Consider the following 20,000-nt stretch of genomic DNA (forward strand, 5'->3'; position numbering starts at 1 on the left):
AAAAACAAATATATAACAAATAAATGTTATCAAAGGCAAGATAAGTTACTTTTCTACCTAACTGGATATATTTTTCGTGTTTTTATTCAATGTAACATGTTTATTGAGCTCGAAAAACATGTAGTGTTTACCGATGTATTGAAGAATTCAAAATGGCGCCCGACACTCTCTCTTTAACACGGTAAGTTCAGGAAAAGATGTTATAAATAATAAACTAGACAAAATACTGTTAGAAATTCGCTCATTATATGTTACCGTGACATAAGTTGACATATATTCGGTGTTTTTTTTCATAGTATTTTGTCTAGTTTATTATTTATAACACCTTTTCCCAAACTTACCGTGTTAAAGAGAGAGTGTCGGGCGCCATTTTGAATTTTCCAATACATCGGTAAACACTGCATGTTTTTCGAGCTGAATAAACATGTTACATTGAATAAAAACAAAAAAAAATGTATCCAGTTTGGTAGAAAAGTAACTTATCTTGCCTTTGATAATATTTATTTGTTATATATTTGTTTTTTGACAACTTTTTCGAATCTATATGTACATTAATACAAACCCATTAAAGTTTTATGTTTTTTTTATTCAATTGTAAGGTTAAAGTATAGAATAGTTATAAAACACCCTCCCCTCCCCATGTTAAGAACGGCTTTTTAAATAATAACGTTATTATTTCAGCACGGATCAATAAATACACTAGTAGTACCTTTTTTATTTTTAATAGGATTAATATTAATTTTACCACCCAGTTATACTATTGTTTTGTCTTTCAAAGTATTTTAAACCAATATTTATATTCTTCTTCATCATTTATTTGGGATGCAGAGGAATAGGTGACTCGAAGTCCGCAGTAAACAGTGTCAGATAAAATATTTTGGGGTTGTTTTACTGTACAGATAGATTCGAAAAAGTTGTCAAAAAACAAATATATAACAAATAAATGTTATCAAAGGCAAGATAAGTTACTTTTCTACCTAACTGGATATGTTTTTAGTGTTTTTATTTAATGTAACATGTTTATTCTGCTCGAAACACATAGTGTTTACCGATGTAATGGTAAATTTAAAATTGCTTGAACACAGTAAGTTTGGGAAAATGAGTTAAAAACAAAATATGCAAAATACTGTTAAAAACCCACCCATATCATCGTAACATATTGAGCGAGTTTCTAACCGTATTTTGTCTATTTTTTTTTATTTATAACTCCTTTTCCCAAACTTACCGTGTCAAAGAGAAAGTTGGGAGTCATTTAAAATTTTCCAATACATCGGTAAACACTATGCTTTCCGAGCTGAATAAACATGTTACATTAAATAAAAACACTAAAAAATATCCAGTTAGTTAGGTAGAAAAGTAACTTATCTTGCCTTTGATAACATTTATTTATATATTTGTTGTTTTTTTTTTTTTTACTTTTTCGAATCTATGTGTAAAGTAATGCAAATCCAATATTTTATTTTTCTAAAAATAAAAAAATTATCAATAAATATTTCATGAAGTAATATATATTTTAATACTAAAAACGAATTCAAAATAACGAAGCAATAATTTAGGCAAAAACTTATAAAATAAATACATACAACGCGAAGTTTATTTTAAAATTCATGGAAACTTTCTGTGTAAAAAGTAGGTTAAAAGTTGTGTCAATTGTTTTTGCATGAAATATTATTTCAAAGCCAGTAGATATATTTTTGATGTAAGAAAAGTCAATTTTGATTCTCAAATTTAAAAAAAAAGAAAAAAAATTTTTTTTTTTTTTTCAGGAAAAAATAAAATGTAAGAACAAAAATAATAATGCAAATAGTTTAAAAAGAAACTTTATTTTTTACATAACTTATCAGCATTTACCAAAAAAAAATTTTTTTACACCTTTTTTTTATATAAAAAATATTTAAACTGAAAGTCGGACGTCTTTTTTTTTTTATCTAAATAAGGAAATCAATAATCTATTTCAATATCTATATCTTGAGTACGTGTGTGTGTGTGTGTGTGTGTGTGTACGCGCGCATGCGCGCAATCGTATGTATGTGTGCGTATGTGCTTGTGTGTGTGTTCATCGGACTATATGAGTGTGAGTGTCTGTGTGTTAGACATGTCGTTGTCCTGGGCCACCAATGTTTTACTAAGTAAATATATACGCAATAGTTTCCATTTTCTTAGTCACTTTGTAGTACTATTAGTTTATAATGTTCGTTTGTTTTCGATCAACCAGTTATTTATATTCCGTTTTAAAATTTATATATTTCAAACACTGCGTAACCAAACAAAACCTTTTGAGACTCTTTGTCAATTAATTTTGTCATAACAATTAACAATGTTTTGACAAAATCAACTTCACGCGACCAACATTTTATATTCCTATTTACATTTCATTTTGAAAAAATTCTGTGAATATTTCTCGTGTGTGTGTATTTCTCGTCGCAACGTAACTTTCATTAAATTACCTCATTCATTATTTACTATTAATCAAGTACGTATCAAAATAAAAATACATTGTAGCATAAAATAAAACTAATTTTAATAACTTATTAAAAAATAACCTAATTTAACAAATTAAAACTACCAGAATCCATTTCGGTTTCGTTGTAAACAAGTAAATTATTTAAAACTTGATCCCTCGGAGGGAATTTGAACCCATTTAAACTGTCGAATATAAAGTAATTTCTGGCTTTAAAATCCTTAGCAAATCCTCATATATTTAAATATAGTTTTATAAATAAATGCGCTTGTGCGGTTTATGGACCATGCTATTTTTTAAATAGGATTCTCAAGTTAAGTTCAATTTTTATTGTATCTTTTGTAAATGAAATTGTTAGGTGAAAGTTCAGAATAGTTAAAAGCCTCCCGTTCCCATGTTAAGAATGGCTTTCTAAATAATAACGTTGTTATTTCAACACAGTCCGTAACTACCATAAACATTACCTTAATAAAATTAGTTATTGTTTTTTGTTTTTTTTACGTTTTAGTTTAATTAATAATTTAATAACAAAACTAGAACGTAATAATTAAGTCTAACGCTAAAGAAAATCATTAAAAATAATTAGAAAAAAAAAAAGACAAAAACGGATTCGTAGAAAATAAAATACAAAAAACAAAGAAAAAAAAAAAGCTGAAAGATTCCAGAGCAACGCCGGAAAGATACAATTATTACATAATGAACGTAGCTTATCGTAACATTTTGCTGCAGATTCAGGGAACATCCAATCAAAATCTTTAACATTTTTATAAATTTGAGTACAACTGACCACAGAAACAAATCTTATGCTTCTAATTTTTTAGATGAGGATTGATTATTTATTCGGATTCTTCGGACGACTGTTCTCATCTTGAGTGTTGTTTTCACGATCGATGCAACCTTATTTATGTCTATCTTGTCGAATTTGGGAATTTTTCTGTCGAACCCGGGAATCTGCACGGAATTTCGAACGGAACTATTTATCCGAATTCGATAACATACCTGAAAAAGGTCGGAAGTTACATCGGCGAAATATTGTGAAAATATCACTCAAGATGAGAACAGTAGTTTAATAATAAAAATAATAACTTGATCAAAAAGAAAAAGAAAAGAAAAGAAAAAAGAAACAAACTAAAACTGAAAAAGGCGGCCGGACAACGCCGAGTAGATACAGCCAGTAATATATATATATATATATATATATATATATATATATATATATATATATATATATATATATATATATATATATATATATATAAAACCGTTTTTTTTTTTTTAAATATTTTTTCTAAATTTTTAAGCGATTTTTATTTGTTTTCTAATTTGTTTTTAACAAACTAAGACCTACTTCAAATCAACTGTAACAATTTTTAATCTCTAGTGATGTTTTTGCGCTTAAACTGAAAGCAAAAACTGCGCGTTAGCCTACTTTTTTGTTGTTTCTATTGAGGACAGTTGCGAGGTTGAAACACATGGCGCGTCTAAAAAACGAAAACCTTGACACCAAATGCGCATAAAACTATTTCTTCCATTTCTTTTCGAATAAATTGTTTAGCCATTCGCATTATTATAAAAAAATAATTAGATTAGTTTTGGAGGTGATATCATTGCATAATACAGAACAAGGATTTAAAACAGTACATTATTACAGTAAAGTATATATATATATATATATATATATATATATATATATATATATATATATATATATATATATATAATGGAATACTTCGTCCTAATTGTTTTTGCGCGAACTTATTTTTTTTTTTAATGTTGAGAGTACTAAAACAGTTTTAGTTTAATTGTAGTATGAAAAGTAAAACCTTTGAAATATCTCCCTTAATTTACTAGGATTTTATTGAAAGTTTAGATAATATTTAGATTATATGTGAAATCGTCACGAAATTCTTATATACTTTTTATCTTTATATTTGAACTTTTATTCTAAATTTTTAGTACGGTAACCGGCGGAACCGCCATATTTTTTTTGTTGGCAAGTTTTAAACTAGTAGTTTTAAAAAAATATCTTTTCATTTTTGTGCGTAAGTTTGTTAGACTCGGTTAAAGAGTTTGTTTTTTTTAAATTATTTTCTGTGTGCTAAAATCTTTTTGTTTGTAGTAAATTATAGGGTTCGTTTTACTATATACATAGATTTGAAAAAGTCAGAAAAAAAGCAAATGAATATTATGAAAGGCAAGATAAGTTACTTTTCTACCTAACTGGATACGTTTTTAGTATTTTTATTTAATGTAAAATGTTTAATCGGTTCGAAAAACATGCAGTGTTTATCGGTATATTAAAAAAAAAAAAGACAAATGGCGGCTAGCTCGCTGTTGGATACGTTAAGTTTGGGAAAATTAGTCCAAATGAAAAAAATATACAAAATACTGTTAGAAACCCATCAATATATGTCGGCTTATGTCACGGTAACATATATCAAGTGAGTTTCTAACAGTATTTTGTATAGATTTTTAGTTTTAATTCATTTTCCCAAACTTAACGTATCCCAACAGCGAGCTAGCCGCCATTTGTCTTTTCAAAATATACCGATAAACACTGCATGTTTTTCGAGCCGATTAAACATTTTACATTAAATAAAAACACTAAAAACTTCCAAGTTAAGTAGAAAAATAACTTATCTTGCCTTTGATAACATTTATTTGTTATATATTTGTTTTTTGGCAACTTTTTCGAATCTATGTGTATAGTAAAACAAACCCAGACAGTTAAATACTTTTCAAGACTTCAAAAAAAGATTAAATCAGAATTTCATTTCAGCATTATAACATTAATGGTGAATCACTGATTCTAGGGCTCAATATCCCTTAAGATAGAGTTGTATAAATAATAAAGATAGGTATTTAGCAGATAAGCCAACACACGAAGAAAAGCGCAAAAAATTCAAATACATAAATGTTACCAAAGGCAATCTGTGTATTTTAACGGAATTTTAAGCGTTTATTCAGTTCAAAAGACAAGTAGTGTCCAGTAGGTAAGTTAAACGGGAAATCAAGATGGCCGACGAAAACATCATGCTGTCCCCAGAGCGTCGATAATGGTTCAAAAGTGGAACAATTAACAAAATAGAAATCAACCCAATAAGTTTTACTGTGACACTCATTGGGTGAATTTCTATTAGTGTTTTGTTAATTTTTCCACTTTTTAACAATTCTCTCTGAAGACAGCATGCTTTCGTCGGCCATCTTGATTGCCCGTTTAACTTACCTTTTCGACACTACTTGTCTTTCGAACTGAATAAACGCCTATAATTCCGTTAAGATACACAAAACTTATTCAGGTATGTAGAAGAGTAATTTATCTTGCCTTTGATAACATTTATTTGTAATGTATTTGAATTTTTGTAACTTTTCTTCGTTGTTGACTTCTCTGCTAAATATCCGACATCAAAGAGAAATACTTTTGAAAATCGGTAATACCGTGAAACTGCAGTAAAGTCTTAAGTCAAGTACAAGTATTATCGCATTATGATACAGCGAAACACTAAACAGCTGTCTGAGTCACAATATGTGTGTGTTTTACAGAAGTTAAAAAAAACATAGGTATTGTCGATTTCAAATCCAAAACAAAAAGGACCAATCGCCTCTGTCGGACTCGCTTTTCCGAGGAGACATATATAAAGACAGGCCGAAGAGAGTTCAACATAGGCGATCAGAGACTGGTCCTCTTTATTTAGCGTTTGAAGCCGACGATATCGATTTTTTTTAATTGAACGCCGGAAAAAAATATCCCTATGGCGTGAATTCAAAAGAAACGCCAACCCAATAGCCCCCCCTCCCCTCCTGCGCACTATCAACAAAATTCAAATCTCTGTCCTATAACATGACATGAGCCGCAATGTTTCATCCATGTGCCCGATTTACAAGTATTGTAATGGAATGTGCTCCGATGAACTTGTAGCACTTGTGGTTCCTTGACGTAAATATCTCTGATTAATCCGACAAACCGCAAAATTCCATCACTTGACACTTCACTGTTGAGGTCCCTAGATACCGGAAATCTTTTGTTTTCCTTCGAACTCATAGACTTTGGAATTCCCTTCCGGTCTCCTGCTTGTGCTTCCTTCACTGACACTAGTTTAAATATAATGCTAACAAACATCTCACTGTTGACCTCCCTACATAGTGTGTTCTTGTAGATACGATCCAAAATAGTAGCCCCTTACGTCCAAGTGACAACATACCTTGTCTGGGGTGAATGAGAGTAAAATAAATAAATAAATAAATAAATAAATAAAAAACGGATGAAACAGTTTTCATTATTAAAATAATTAATCTAATTATACGAAGTTCATCTAGTCATTGTCTTGACCTGAAAAAAAAAAAAAAAAAAAAACGAAATTAGGTTACTCTCTTTACTCGTTGATATTTAGTTCTCTTCCACTGCAAGAACTTAAATACCGGAAAGTGGGATTGAGAAATCAGCGTCCCCCGAGGAAGGGCACTCTGGCCTGTAAAAATGTGCTTGGGCATCCCTGTCGGCATTCCCCGGTGAGGGCGTCTTAGGCGATTAGCAATAAACTAACCCCTTCTCAAAGAGAGAAGGCAAGACCTGAGTGGGTGGACCTCCTAGAACTGTTTGCGGTGAATGAGAGTAAGTAGCTAAAATAAATAAATAAAAAAACGGATGAAACAGTTTTCATTATTAAAATAATGAATCTAATTAAACGAAGTTCAGCTAACATTGTCTTGACCTGAAAAGTAGAAACGAAATTAGGTTAAGTAAAATACTAGTTAAGTAGAAGTTATTTTTTTTTTCTTTTTACTTATCATTAGTCTTTTTTTTTTTTTTTTTTGTAATTAAAAGTGCTAGTGTCATGTGACATTCATTTGTAAAGAAAAAGAAACAGACGAAACATTTCAATTCATTTTTTCTCCAGTCCTAAATAGACAAAAATCTTTTTAGATGTGTTTTTGATAAAATCACATTAAAACGTGTGAGAGTTTATAACGGCCTTTATTTCCCCGCTATCTATCTAAAATTTTATTTCTTTTTAGGCGATTACGCGTGAGCACACACTAAAAAGCTTGGTCAATCAGGTTTAAAAACAAAAACAAACAAAAAAAAAAACAAATAAAACAATTAACTTAGAAATTAAAGTAAGGGATCAGTTCCTCATATAAAATTAACGAAAAATGACTCATCAGTTCCGGGTCATGCTAGTGTTTACGAATAGTTTACCATTTAATTTTTCAAGATTGTCTGTTCTTTTTAAGTTCTGGTTTCTGTTGTCCACCTGGCTGGACATGATCAAGCGGGCAAGAAAGCCATTCTTAACATGGGAAAAAATAAGAGGGCATTCACGTTATCCGAGAGGAAAATAGTCATTAACCAGGACGGACCATATCTTGCTAAACACCGACGGTGTATAGCAAGATATGGTCCGTTCTGGTTAATGACTTTACCGAACAACGACCGTGTCACCGTCGTTCCGTATATGGAGCAGAAACCGGTAGTAAATCAGGGGAATTTTAACTTAGTTAACTATAACCTACTTTTGCTGAGACTTAAGTCTCGTGCTTTTTTGTGGGGGGGGGGGGAATTGGAGGCGGGGGGAAATCTTACTATTTTTAGGCGATTTTGCTAGTTGGACTTACGATTATAGTGGTAAAAATAATTGGTTAACTACCCTAAACATCAGAATGGTCCGGAAACAAGATCATTTTAGGTTAATTTTTTTTATACGAACCTGATCCTCCACTCTAAATTCTAACTTTATTGTTTTTCTTTTTCCCGCCAAGCTTTTTAAACTGTTCACATATGTAATCGCCTAAAAAATAGAATCTAATTTTGTTTTGTTTAATTTTATTATGGGTACTCTTTACATATATATTTTTTTTCACTCAAATTTTCGATGAATTCATATTTTTTGATAATGGTAATAAAGTTTATCTTTTTCTTGAAATAAAATTCTAATTTATTTTTAAAGTTTTGAAAAGCTAAGTTTATTTCAATATTTTTTTATCGCTGGCGCCATGTTGCTTTATAAATTTTTATTTGCACTCCAAACTATAAATTTTTGACACAAGAAAATAAACTTTAAGCATTCTTTTTTAGTGGAATTTAACGATTTTAAAAATGAAAGTGAAAAAATAAATGCAAGAAAAGTCGAAAAGGAATTGGCTGCCATAGGTAAAATAAATAAATAAATAAAAGTTCATTTTTTTTTTATAAATTAAAAAAGTAAATGAGAATTTTATTTCCGGGCAAAAACAGCTCACAGCAAGAATCGATTTTATCCAACATTTGGGCGAATTACCAAGTGAAATGGAAAAAGATAGCCCAATGGTCGCGCTAGAGTACAAACGAACCACAAAACTAAATTAGCGGATATTTTTGCCGGTTAATTAGTTTTGCTGTAATCGCCAAACAAAGAGAAAAAAAGTAGAACCTTGCCTTTTTCCAGTCGAATTCTTCGGATTAACCAGCTTAATTTAAAGACTATAAATTTGTATTTTTTGGGAAATAAAAATTTAAAAAAAGACCCTTTTTTTTTTTCCAAATAAGATTAATCAATAATAATAACAACAACTAAAATAACTAAAAAGCGGAGAAGAAATTATGGGGGAGGGTTAAGTTTTTTCACATTAAGATCTATTTTTGTGGTTTGTTTGACTTTTATAATTCAAGGTTTCGGTCTGTGTGACCCCCCCCCCCCGAGCCAATCGATTATTGATGGAGATAATTAAAATAAATAATTCAAAAATTAAGAAGGAAATGTTAATGCAGAGGATCCTGGCTTAAAACGGGATACAACAATCAATCAGACTGTAACTACACTATACTGATTGTTCACGAACCATTCCTATGGTTTTGAGGTGCTTCTAAATAACAAAAATATTGACCTTCAATTCAAACAAATGGTATCTACGCAATTATCATGTCGCAAATAACATATCCAAAAATTACGGAAAACGATATGGTAGGAAATAATTATCAATGAAAAACTGTTTGCGATAAAGTTTAGATGAGAAATATAATTTGTCCGACATTTTGAATTACGTTCAGTATCTGACGTAGGCAGCAGAACCTAATTATCTCCCCTGTCAACTTATTTAATTTTTAGTAAGTGTAAGTGATTCACTTTATTTTAATTATTTTTCTATTTTATCGTTTTTCGTAATTTTTGGATATATTACTATTTGAGAACTACGTAGGCCCCATTTATTTCACTTGAAATTCAATATCTTTTCGTTATTATCATATAGAAATGCCAGTTTTTGAGATACCTCCACCCCGCCCTGGTATCTCCTGCATATATTTTGAAAGTACACCACTCAGAACCTTTGAGTTAAAAATATTTTATTTTGATCAAAATATGTGCAGCATAGTGAGATATCAATATGAAAAGGAAATATGACTTGATTTTATGACTCGAAAATTATGTAAATTAAAAAATAATAATAGAAACATCGGGTTTGTATTACTGTACACATAGATTCGAAAAAGTTGTCAAAAAACAAATATATAACAAATAAATGTTATCAAAGGCAAGATAAATTACTTTTCTACCAAACTGGATATAATTTTCGTGTTTTTATTCTATTTAACATGTTTATTCAGCTCAAAAAGCATACAGTGTTTACCGATGTATTGGAAAATTCAAAATGGCGGCCGACTCTCTCTTTAACACGGTAAGTTCGCGAAAAGGTGTTATAAATAATAAACTAGACAAAATACTGTTAGAAATTTGCTCAATATATGTTACCGTGACATAACTTGACATATATTCGGTGGTTTTTTAATAGTATTTTGTCTAGTTTATTATTTATAACACCTTTTCCCGAACTTACCGTGTTAAAGAGAGAGTCGGCCGCCATTTTGAATTTTCCAACATCGGTAAACACTGTATGCTTTTTGAGCTGAATAAACATGTTAAATCGAATAAAAACACGAAAATTATATCCAGTTTGGTAGAAAAGTAACTTATCTTGCCTTTGATAACATTTATTTGTTATATATTTGTTTTTTGACAACTTTTTCGAATCTATGTGTACAGTAATACAAACCCGAAACATCAATAAGGAGCAGGAATGCACGTGGTTCCGCGAAACGCCTAGTGTTCCTGGATGGAGATTCAAGACTAAATTTATTGAAATTTATTATATTGATGTCATTTTAATTACCCCCCCCCCACACACACATCCAATCAATATTGAATATATCCCTGGGCCACCATCCTTAGAATAGAATATTATAGAATCTAAGAATTAAATATTATAAAATTTAAAAAAAAAATATATAAATAAAATAAAAAGCTAATACGGTTATGTGCTGAGTGCTGAGTTGCTGAGTTCGATTATTTTTCACTTCGGATAAAAATTAAAGCAGTCCTTTTCTGTCATGAGAGGCGATCATCCCAGACGTCATCTCCTCCTTCGGCAATATGGAGGTTTGTTTATTATAGGTCGCCTAGGATAGTTTTATAAATTTCAGAATGCATTCTAGAAGACGCGCGTGTGTGTAGGGAGAGGGGCTAGATGATATAACCGGCCTCGTGTAACATCCGGGCTTCTTGGAAGAAAGGTTAACTACCCTGACTTCCAGGATCGCTTGTTCGTTCTTTTGGATTAGATTAAAAAATGATTTTCTCCTAGGAATTGCTTCCTCTTTTTGAGATGACGAAGTGGGTCCCAACACCCTTTACCCGCACCCGTCATTTCGTTTCTTAGGAAGATGGATCTGATCCAATATTTTTTTCTTCCATCTAGAATATTATCCTGGATTTTTCACATTAAACCCTGTGACCTTCGGTGTCATCTCGGATCGGCAAATATTCAGTCGGGTACATACATATTATGTAATATAATGGTAGTCTGGGAGTTCCTTATTGAATGTCGGACAACACCGAGCTTTTCCCCGCTAGTATATATATATATATATATATATATATATATATATATATATATATATATATATATATATATATATATATATATGAGAGAGAGAGAGAGAGCTAGAGGATCGAGATAAAAGCAAGCTGTTAAAAAAAGACTTGAATGCGAGGAATTTCTTGCTTTTTTTTTGTTTTACTTGTCTTACATCATCCGAATATCTGTTGAATAGTTGGTTGTTGTTGTTCTTTTGTGTACGGGTATTAGGCCACCCCTCATCATCATCATCGTCGTCGTCTTCATCAGTTTTGTCGTCTCAACTCCAAACCTACCCGGATGCTCTCTCTCTCGCTTTCTTTCTCTCTCTTTCTCTCCCTCTCTCTTCTCTTTCCTCATCCTTACAAAAGGGTGGGCAGTCGCTAAGAGATTTTATAACACAATTCGGGTGGAATATAATGCCTTATTTAAAAACCAAGAAACACGGACATTGGCTGCAATTTAACCAGACAAGAACAGGCAAATCTATCGGTATGATATTAAATTAATTTATCGATCATAATGGATTAATTAATTTGTGTGTGTGTGTGTGTGTGTGTGTGTGTGTGTGTGTGTGTGTGTGTGTGTGTCATTTGGAATTTTCGGACTACTATTCTCATCTTGGTTTTTATATTATATTTACAACATTTCGGTCGGTTTAACATCCGGCCTTCTTAAGGTGCATCTTTTCAAAGTTGTGAATCTTTTTGTCGAACTTGAGAATCTAGGGCGGAATTTTAAACTCAATCCACTGAAGTTCCCAAGTTCGACTAGAAAATTTCCAAGTTTGAAAAATGCACTTGAAGAAGGTCGGAGGTTACACCAACCGTAATGTTGTGAAAATAACAACCCATATTAGAATAATAATCTGAATAATACAGAACTCATAAAAAAAAAATCGAAACATTTTCTTTTTATCATTTTTTTCTGTGCGTGTGTGAGAGAGTTTATTTTTCTTTGTTAATATTGACCGATATTTTAAACCACACACACACACACACACACACACACACACACACACACACACACATGTATATATATATATATATATATGACTATTTCATTATTCACAAATTAATGTTCGAAGATATAATTTTAGGCGTAAATTTTCAGTATTTACTTCAACAGTGCTCAATACATAAGTAGAGCTAGGTAGTAAGATTTGAAAATATGGCATAGAATATTCCGCGTTTCATTTTCCTAAGAATTCGCCAGGACTAAGGCATAAGCCCGACGAATTCTCACGAAAATTAAACGCGGAATATTCTGTGTAGCTTAATTGCCATATATATTTTCATAACACACACACACACACACACACACACACACACACACACACACATATATATATATATATAAAATTGAAATTTTTAGTTTTGGGCCTAATTTGGGGTTATGAGTAGTTAAAGTTCTTTTTTTCTTTTGTATATTCATAGAACCGTGCCACGCCAAATAGTACATTTTATTATATAGTTTTCTTAATTCAAACGCATATCACGCAAAATGTGATACATATGCTTGACTTTGGCCTATAAAGTTTTATTCTTACTAGAAATTACTTTCTGATCGACAGTTTAAAGGTTTTAAATCACTTTCACATATCAAAGGGTCACGAGGACATCTATCTTTTGTTAGTTTATCAATAAATGGCTGTATTTACCCGGTGTTGTTCGGTTTACAGAATAATAATTCCAAATAAAATCATCCTTTTTTTTCTTTTTTTTTTTTTTTTAATATAGTCGTTAAAACTTTTTGCACATCTACAGAATACGGATTGTGCTGAAATAATAAGGATATTATTTAGAAACTCATTGTTAACATTAGCGGGGAAGAGCGTTTTTTAACTATTCTGTACTTTCAATTAACAATTTAATGGACGAAAGATACCGTAAAAATTGAATTTAACTTGAAAATCCTGTCTAAAAAAAAAAAAAAACAGCATGGTCTGTAAAGTAATAATTCGCTTTAGTTTTTTTTTTTTTTTTCCCCCTTATTCTTAATTTCAATATTCGATTAATATTAATGGTTAAAGTTATGTATAGGCGAGAAACACACACACACACACACACACACACACACACACACACACGAACGCGCGTGCGCGCGCGCACACACACACAGAGACGATGCAAAGGTTATTGTTAAAAAATGTCCGGAATTAGTGTTTACTTACTTCGGCATGTTCGACATTCTTAAGTGATTTTTAGAGCCTTTAAATTGGCGGATAAAGTAATTTCTGGCCCAAATTAAGAGAACGAATTATATTTAATGATATTTGACGAGTGACGACTATTCAAGCCACCCGAAAAGTTAAAACAAAAAACAAAAACATTCTGCTATTTTTAAATTATGAATTGAAAAACTTCAGAAATCCTTTAAATATATTTACTGTTTTTTCTTCTGTTTATATCGTTCCGTGCGAGAACATTTTTCATTTCATTTAAAAAATATTTACATTGTTTATTTGAACGCCTATCCTCATCTTAGTTATCACATATATTCACATATTTAAGGCCGATGTAACCCCCGACTTTCTTCAGGAGTATCTCTTAAAATTTGCAAACTTTCGATTAGAGCTTAGTGACCTTAAATTCGAACCTGGGCACCTTCTATTTGAACTTGGTGACCTTCCATTTAAACTTGGTGACCTGATATTCCATTTGAATTTGAGAACTAATACACTGCTTTTCGAAATGAACCGATGGGGATAGCTTGTTCTCGTTTCGTCAGCCACGTTATTGTTAGTTAATATTGCCTGTAATAAGGATCGAACCATCAACCTTCAGAAGACTCGCTTAAAACTAATTGTTAACCAACGGCGTTACAGGCCATTTCGATTAATTTAGGAAAAAAAGGATTTTTTTTAAGAGGACAAAGGAATTGGTGTTTTATGACTTGGTTTTTATTTTTTCCCTTTTTCAGTTTCTGAATTATTTTAATTCGTGCGACGGAGGAGGGGGTATTAGAGCGTATCAAAAGTCACGGGCTTGTGTGTGTGTGTGTGTGTGTGTGTGTGTGTGTGTGTGTGTGTGTGTGTGTGTGTCTGACTAGAATTCTTACACTTTCTGAGTTCTAATTTATTTCCTATCATGTTTTCTTTCTTGCCTTTTTCTTCTTCTGTGTAATTATATATTAAAAGAAAAGAAAAGAAAAGAGGAAAGTTACATTTAAAAGTAACTTCGATGATGCCCTAATTCAGAAAAGTGCAGAGTCTGGAAACAGAAAAAAAAAAAAAAAAAAAAAATGAAACTAGAACAAAACAAAAAAGAGAGTTACTCAATAATATAATAGTGGCGCGGCGCGCTGGCGCGTTCGAAAAATCACTGGTCTTCTTTGTTTCAGGAGCGGCACAAATGAACCGTAATACTCGACTTTGGCATAAAATCTTTATTTCTAACCAAAAAATGACTTTTCTATCAGCCAGTTTCAAGGCTTCAAAATCACTTTCAATACATGTCACGGTAACATATATTGCATAGGTTTCTAATAGTATTTTGTGTGTGTGTGTGTGTGTGTGTGTGTGTGTGTATATATATATATATATATATATATATATGTTTTGTCTTAAGTAATTTTCAAAACTAAATGTTTTATACTTAGGAGTCAAGTCGCGGCCAATTTTCTTGTTCTTATGTAACAACGCTCTGCACTATCTGTTTTTCGAACCGAATAAACGTTTTAAAGTGAGTAAAACCACGAAAAACATTTCCTAAGAGTAACTTATCTCGCCTTTGATAACATTTGTTGTGAATTTTTGACCACTTTTTCACATCTCTGTGGATTCTAAAACAAACCCCAAATATCGAAAGCTTACGTAGTGAACTGTTTTGGGTTATCTTTACGATTTCTGTTTCCACTACACTTCCGGTTGCACCTTCCATTTTTTACATTGATTTTCTTTTATTTACTCCAAAAACGACAGCGATTAGTTTGCTTATGGATTTTAAACTGCACTAGTAACAAGTTGTGATCAGTTCTCGTGTCTGCGTATGTGTTTCTCGCCTCTGCATGACTTAAGCATTATTTGGTTGCCAATCTATTATTCACTGAAATTAAAAATACAATAACGTTAACTACCAAAATAACTTTATTTGTACAAGGGAGTCACCACTTATCTAGGCTCGAAGGCCACTCGAGGATAAGGGTTAAATGACTGTGCGTAGTAATCGTTAATGGTGTAAGTTGGGTACAATTTGATTATTTAAGAGGACGGTTCAGCAAGAACTTGTTTGCATTGAACTTGAAGGCTACGATATTGTAGTCGGCCGGTAAGCAAGCCAGCGGAACAGTGTTTCACAGTTCCAGGAAAGAAGCTTTGTTAATGAAATCTGCGGTTACATTTAGGTACAACTAGAGAGTGGGGGAAATTGTTGATAGTAGTTGTAGCTAGTCGAATTTTTTTGTGAAAGTCCGGCAGGGGGGGGGCATAGATTGGAGCTCAGGCGAGCAGTTGCCATGAAAATAACGATAGAGCAGAGACAGGCTCGCAAAGTCTCTATGTGAAAAAGAGATTGCAGAGGAGAGTAAAGGGCTTCGGCTTCACCTACTCGGTTTTGAGCCAGTTTTGAACTTTATCAAATCAGGTTAGGACGCGTCGAGTAACTCCTGCCCAAATGTGGCAACAGTACTCCATTTTAGGATGTACTTAACTCTTATGCAGATAGAGGATTACATCGGCAGTGAGATAGGTATTTTTTCCAGCGATTACTGTTTCTACTTCAGTTTCAGTTGTCCCTCCTCATGTTAAGAATGGTTTTCTATATAAATAAAGCAGTAGATGTATGTATGTCTGTGTGAAAATATTTAACTCTTGAACTTCTGGTCACATAACACTGAAATTAACAGGAAATAGTAATCATACACAAGGATGGTTTATAACGAGTAAAATCCTTGTTTGGATTTATGAATAACGCGTACAGACATATGTGCACAAGTTGAAATGCAAAATGTTCATTTCAACTTGCCGACATATTTCTATTACTTTTGCGCATGCGTAGATTCATTCATAGTTTGAAGTGGTTTCATTTTAAACCTTTCTTATTTATCTGTCGATAGCTCAAACGGTAGGGGACACGGTTGGGGCAATAAATGTTTTGGTTTCGATTCTAGCTGATGGCACCCAAGTCATTTTTTTTTTAACTTTTCAAATCAGTACTATATATTATAAATATGAAATCTGTATGAATTAAAATATATATATTACGACCGAGTTACCCCCCTCCCCCCCAGCTAGTTATAAATAATAACGTTATTATTTAGAAAACAAAACAAAGCAAACAAACAAACGTAGGGAGGGGCTTCTTTTACCTATTCTGTACTTTCACCTAACAGTCAATAACCTTGTTCCAAACTAGGACAAGTGCAAATGTAGATCACAGTGAACTAGAAAACAGCATGAGGTTGACCTTTATTCTTGGTGTAACAATGAAGTCATGGCGTGCGGAAAGAAAACCCTCATCGAATTAAAGGTCGCATAACATGGAGAATATGTGTAAAAATTGACGAGAGTAGAGAAACAAAAGGAATGCGTATCCTTTCTTGTTTTGTGGTCCTCTTTAGTTTCACCGCCGACTTAGAGAAACAAAGTAAAGCGACCAACGGACCGTTTACAATAGAGATTGTGTTTCGCCATTAAGTAAAAAAGTGGGCTGATATTCCATTGAACAGACGGCACCAAACCAATGAAATGTTTACAACGTAGAGATTCTGTTTAAGTGATCTTAAAATTGTTGACATGTCACTAAATCGAACCAAACCAACCTGTAATAATATGACCAGGAGTAAGAGGCAACGCAGATTAGAAACCTAGATAAAGTCAAGGTAAATTTTTACGACGTGCCCCCAGCGTATTATAAACACCCCAACCTCTCCATGTTAAGAACAGTTTTCGGAATACCCTCCCCCCCCAAACCTTGAAAGTCGTTCTTAACACGAGGTTGGGAGAGGTTATACCGAAAGCCGTTCTTAACATGGGGTGACAGTGGGTGTTTATACTACTCTGGGGCAGGTCGTAAAAAAATACCAAAGTCGATTCATACTTTGGTAAATAATCTATTACATAAAGGCTAGTTGTCTATGTGTTGTGGGGTGTCCATCCTACATATAATAATGAACTCTCCAACTTATGACGGCCCTGTCGGTGGGGCATTAGAATACGCCGACTGCCCCACTGCAGAGGGTAAAAGTCCCTCAATGGGGATCCTGGATATGACATTAAACTATATCCAGTGGTGAGGCCCCAGCTTGTGGGCTTTGGGGAGTGTGGAGCCACCCTTTAATTACCATTGCTCCCAGGTCCACTCTGACCCGGAGTGGTAGTAGCTGTTAGGGTCCCAACTATGGGTTAAATAGAAACCGACGTGAAAACAACAAATATATTCTATTAAAAAAATTTTTTCTTCAAAATCTTTGGATTCAGCATTAAATAACCCGAAAAGGGTTGATATGCCGTAAAACAAAAACAACCAACCAACTTATGATAAAAGCCACAGAAACTATGTCTTCTGGCGTTAGTACACAAGTTAGCAGTTGAGGGTTTAAATTTCATGTTGGTTTTTCTTCTTTATATTACTCAACGCTTGTACTTGACTTAGTTTGATACAAGGTTACTGACTGAGCACTTTGTTTGGTATATGGGTTTCTTTTGGAGATTGTCTGGGTTGTTTCTTAATTAAATGATGAGTATTTTTACAATGAGTTTTCGATTTTCAATTCATGAAGTAATAAAATCTTACATTTTGTTTCTTTTTTTTTTTTTTTAAATGAATTTAAACTCTTAGTATTTGGATTATTTAGACTACTGTTCCAGTCTGGATTGTTATTTTCACAACGTTTCAATCGATGTAACCTTTGACCTATTTCAGATGTACCTCGGTGAACTCTGACATTTTGCCCGTCGAATTCAGAAATCTGTACAGAATTCTGTCGTACTTGGTAAAATTCACTCGTAAGCTTACCACTTATCAAGGCCCAGAGGCCACTCGAGGATAAGGGTTAAGCTACACATTTCTCGAGGTTAAAAGGTTCAATCCTCAGAGTGGGCAACACTAAAATTAAAATTGCGAATTAGTTAGGACTTCTACCCAGTCATGGCTGATGGAACAACCTTTGTGGATTAGATAGAGAGTTCCGTTCCAAATTTTAATAAAAAGAATATTTATTTGATTTTATTTCTGCATCTTGAACAACAAATCTTAGTTTAATTGTGGACTCTGAAACCTTTTTGACAAATTCAGGAGTCTTTCTGTCGACCTCGGGAATCACATAAATCATTTTCTTTTTTTCAAGTTTTCTAACTTTTGTTTTCTTTATAATAAAAATCCTATTCAACTGCATACTATTTGGAGTCATCGGACTACTGTCTTCATCTTGAGTGTTATTTTCACATTTTGGTTGCTGAAACATCTTCTTCAGATGCATCTTGTCAGACTTGGAAATCTTTATGCCAAACTTGAGAATCTGCACAGACTTTTGAACGAAAACCTTTATTTAATCTACAGGGGTAGCATGCTCTTATTCCGTCAGTTATGACGGAATAGAAATCCTAAATAATCTGCAATTCTATTTTCAATATTACCCACACTAAGGATTGAATTTTCAACCTATAGAAAAATGTAACTTACAACTGGATTTTACCAAGTATTTTATCCACTACACTTTGCACGTCCAGCTAAAACTTGAAAAGTACACTTCGACTACCCACAAGTTGGGTTTTATTTTTAATAGGCATAATCCCCAATGTATATTATCTAAAATTTAAAGAAAATAAATTTATTATCTTAGTGTCCAATAGCCATTTGTATCACTTAATGTCATCAAGATGTGCTCGACTCTTTTAATGTTATCATGTAGTTTGCTTTCCGGACACTAACTAAAGGAAAGTCACTCTGATCTATTTTCAAAGAGCTACTTCCCTTATACCGACTAAAGTTAGCGTGTGTATGTCCAGAAAAAGGAATAGGCTGGACAAAAAAAAAATTACTCTACAAAAAAACAAAAACAAAAATAAACACCCACAAACTTGGTATATTCATGATCGGCATTGCTCTGGATAAATACTATTTGAGATTAAAATGGTAAATGTATATTCATTTTTTGGGGTCAACTAGGCTATGTTTTGTTGCAGGGTGGGGTCAGTTTTTCATTCATTTTCAATGTTATGTATCATATAGAAGAGGTGACTGACTTGTATAATTATTATTTTCAATAAAGAGGAATGGGTTGTGGGAAGGGAGGTGAAGAGTTTTGGGGAATGTGGAAAACGAGGAAGAGGGAATGAGAGAAATATTGAGAGATGGATACAGAGATAGAAGTTTTAATATAAAGATGTTATTATACATACATTTAACCTCTTCTATTTAGTTTTTGTCATTTTTAAATGGTTCCAAGCAACGCCGGGTACCCCTGCTAGTCCTCTATAAAGGAAAGTTGTTTCTGTATATCCAGCTATAAGTAAAAAACACTACACAAGACACACTCATAAATATGATGTATTCTGATGCTATTCTCTATCTATATAAGAGCCAGGTACGTCCAAGGATGGAATACTGTTGCCACATCTGGGCAGGAGCTGCTAGAAAGGACTTGTCCTGCCTTGATAGAGTTCAAAATAGACTTCGTAGCCTCGTAGGAGATGTCCTTTTCTCTTCCT

The 20,000-nt window shown here is 32.6% G+C and overlaps 1 protein-coding gene across 4 annotated transcripts in view; it reads left to right on the forward strand.

Moving 5' to 3' along the window:
* The window catches only part of LOC145247940 (nuclear receptor subfamily 1 group D member 2-like), a 490,243-nt gene that overhangs the window by 4,196 nt on the left and 466,047 nt on the right, over positions 1 to 20,000 (forward strand). Inside the window, exon 1 of one of the 4 annotated variants that reach the window (XM_080109579.1) lies at positions 11,610 to 11,842. The exons of 2 other annotated variants lie outside the window; for them this stretch is intronic. In XM_080109579.1, the coding sequence (XP_079965705.1) occupies positions 11,770 to 11,842 (73 nt within the window). In that variant the 5' untranslated portion in view covers positions 11,610 to 11,769. Of the gene's footprint in view, positions 1 to 11,609; positions 11,843 to 20,000 lie in introns of those variants that run through there. One more of the 4 variants, XM_080109581.1, reaches the window with a different exon arrangement.

The sequence above is a fragment of the Euprymna scolopes genome, chromosome 26 (genome assembly GCF_053919585.1).
Source record: "Euprymna scolopes isolate OS-2025 chromosome 26, ASM5391958v1, whole genome shotgun sequence".
Classification (NCBI taxonomy): Eukaryota; Metazoa; Mollusca; class Cephalopoda; order Sepiida; family Sepiolidae; genus Euprymna; species Euprymna scolopes.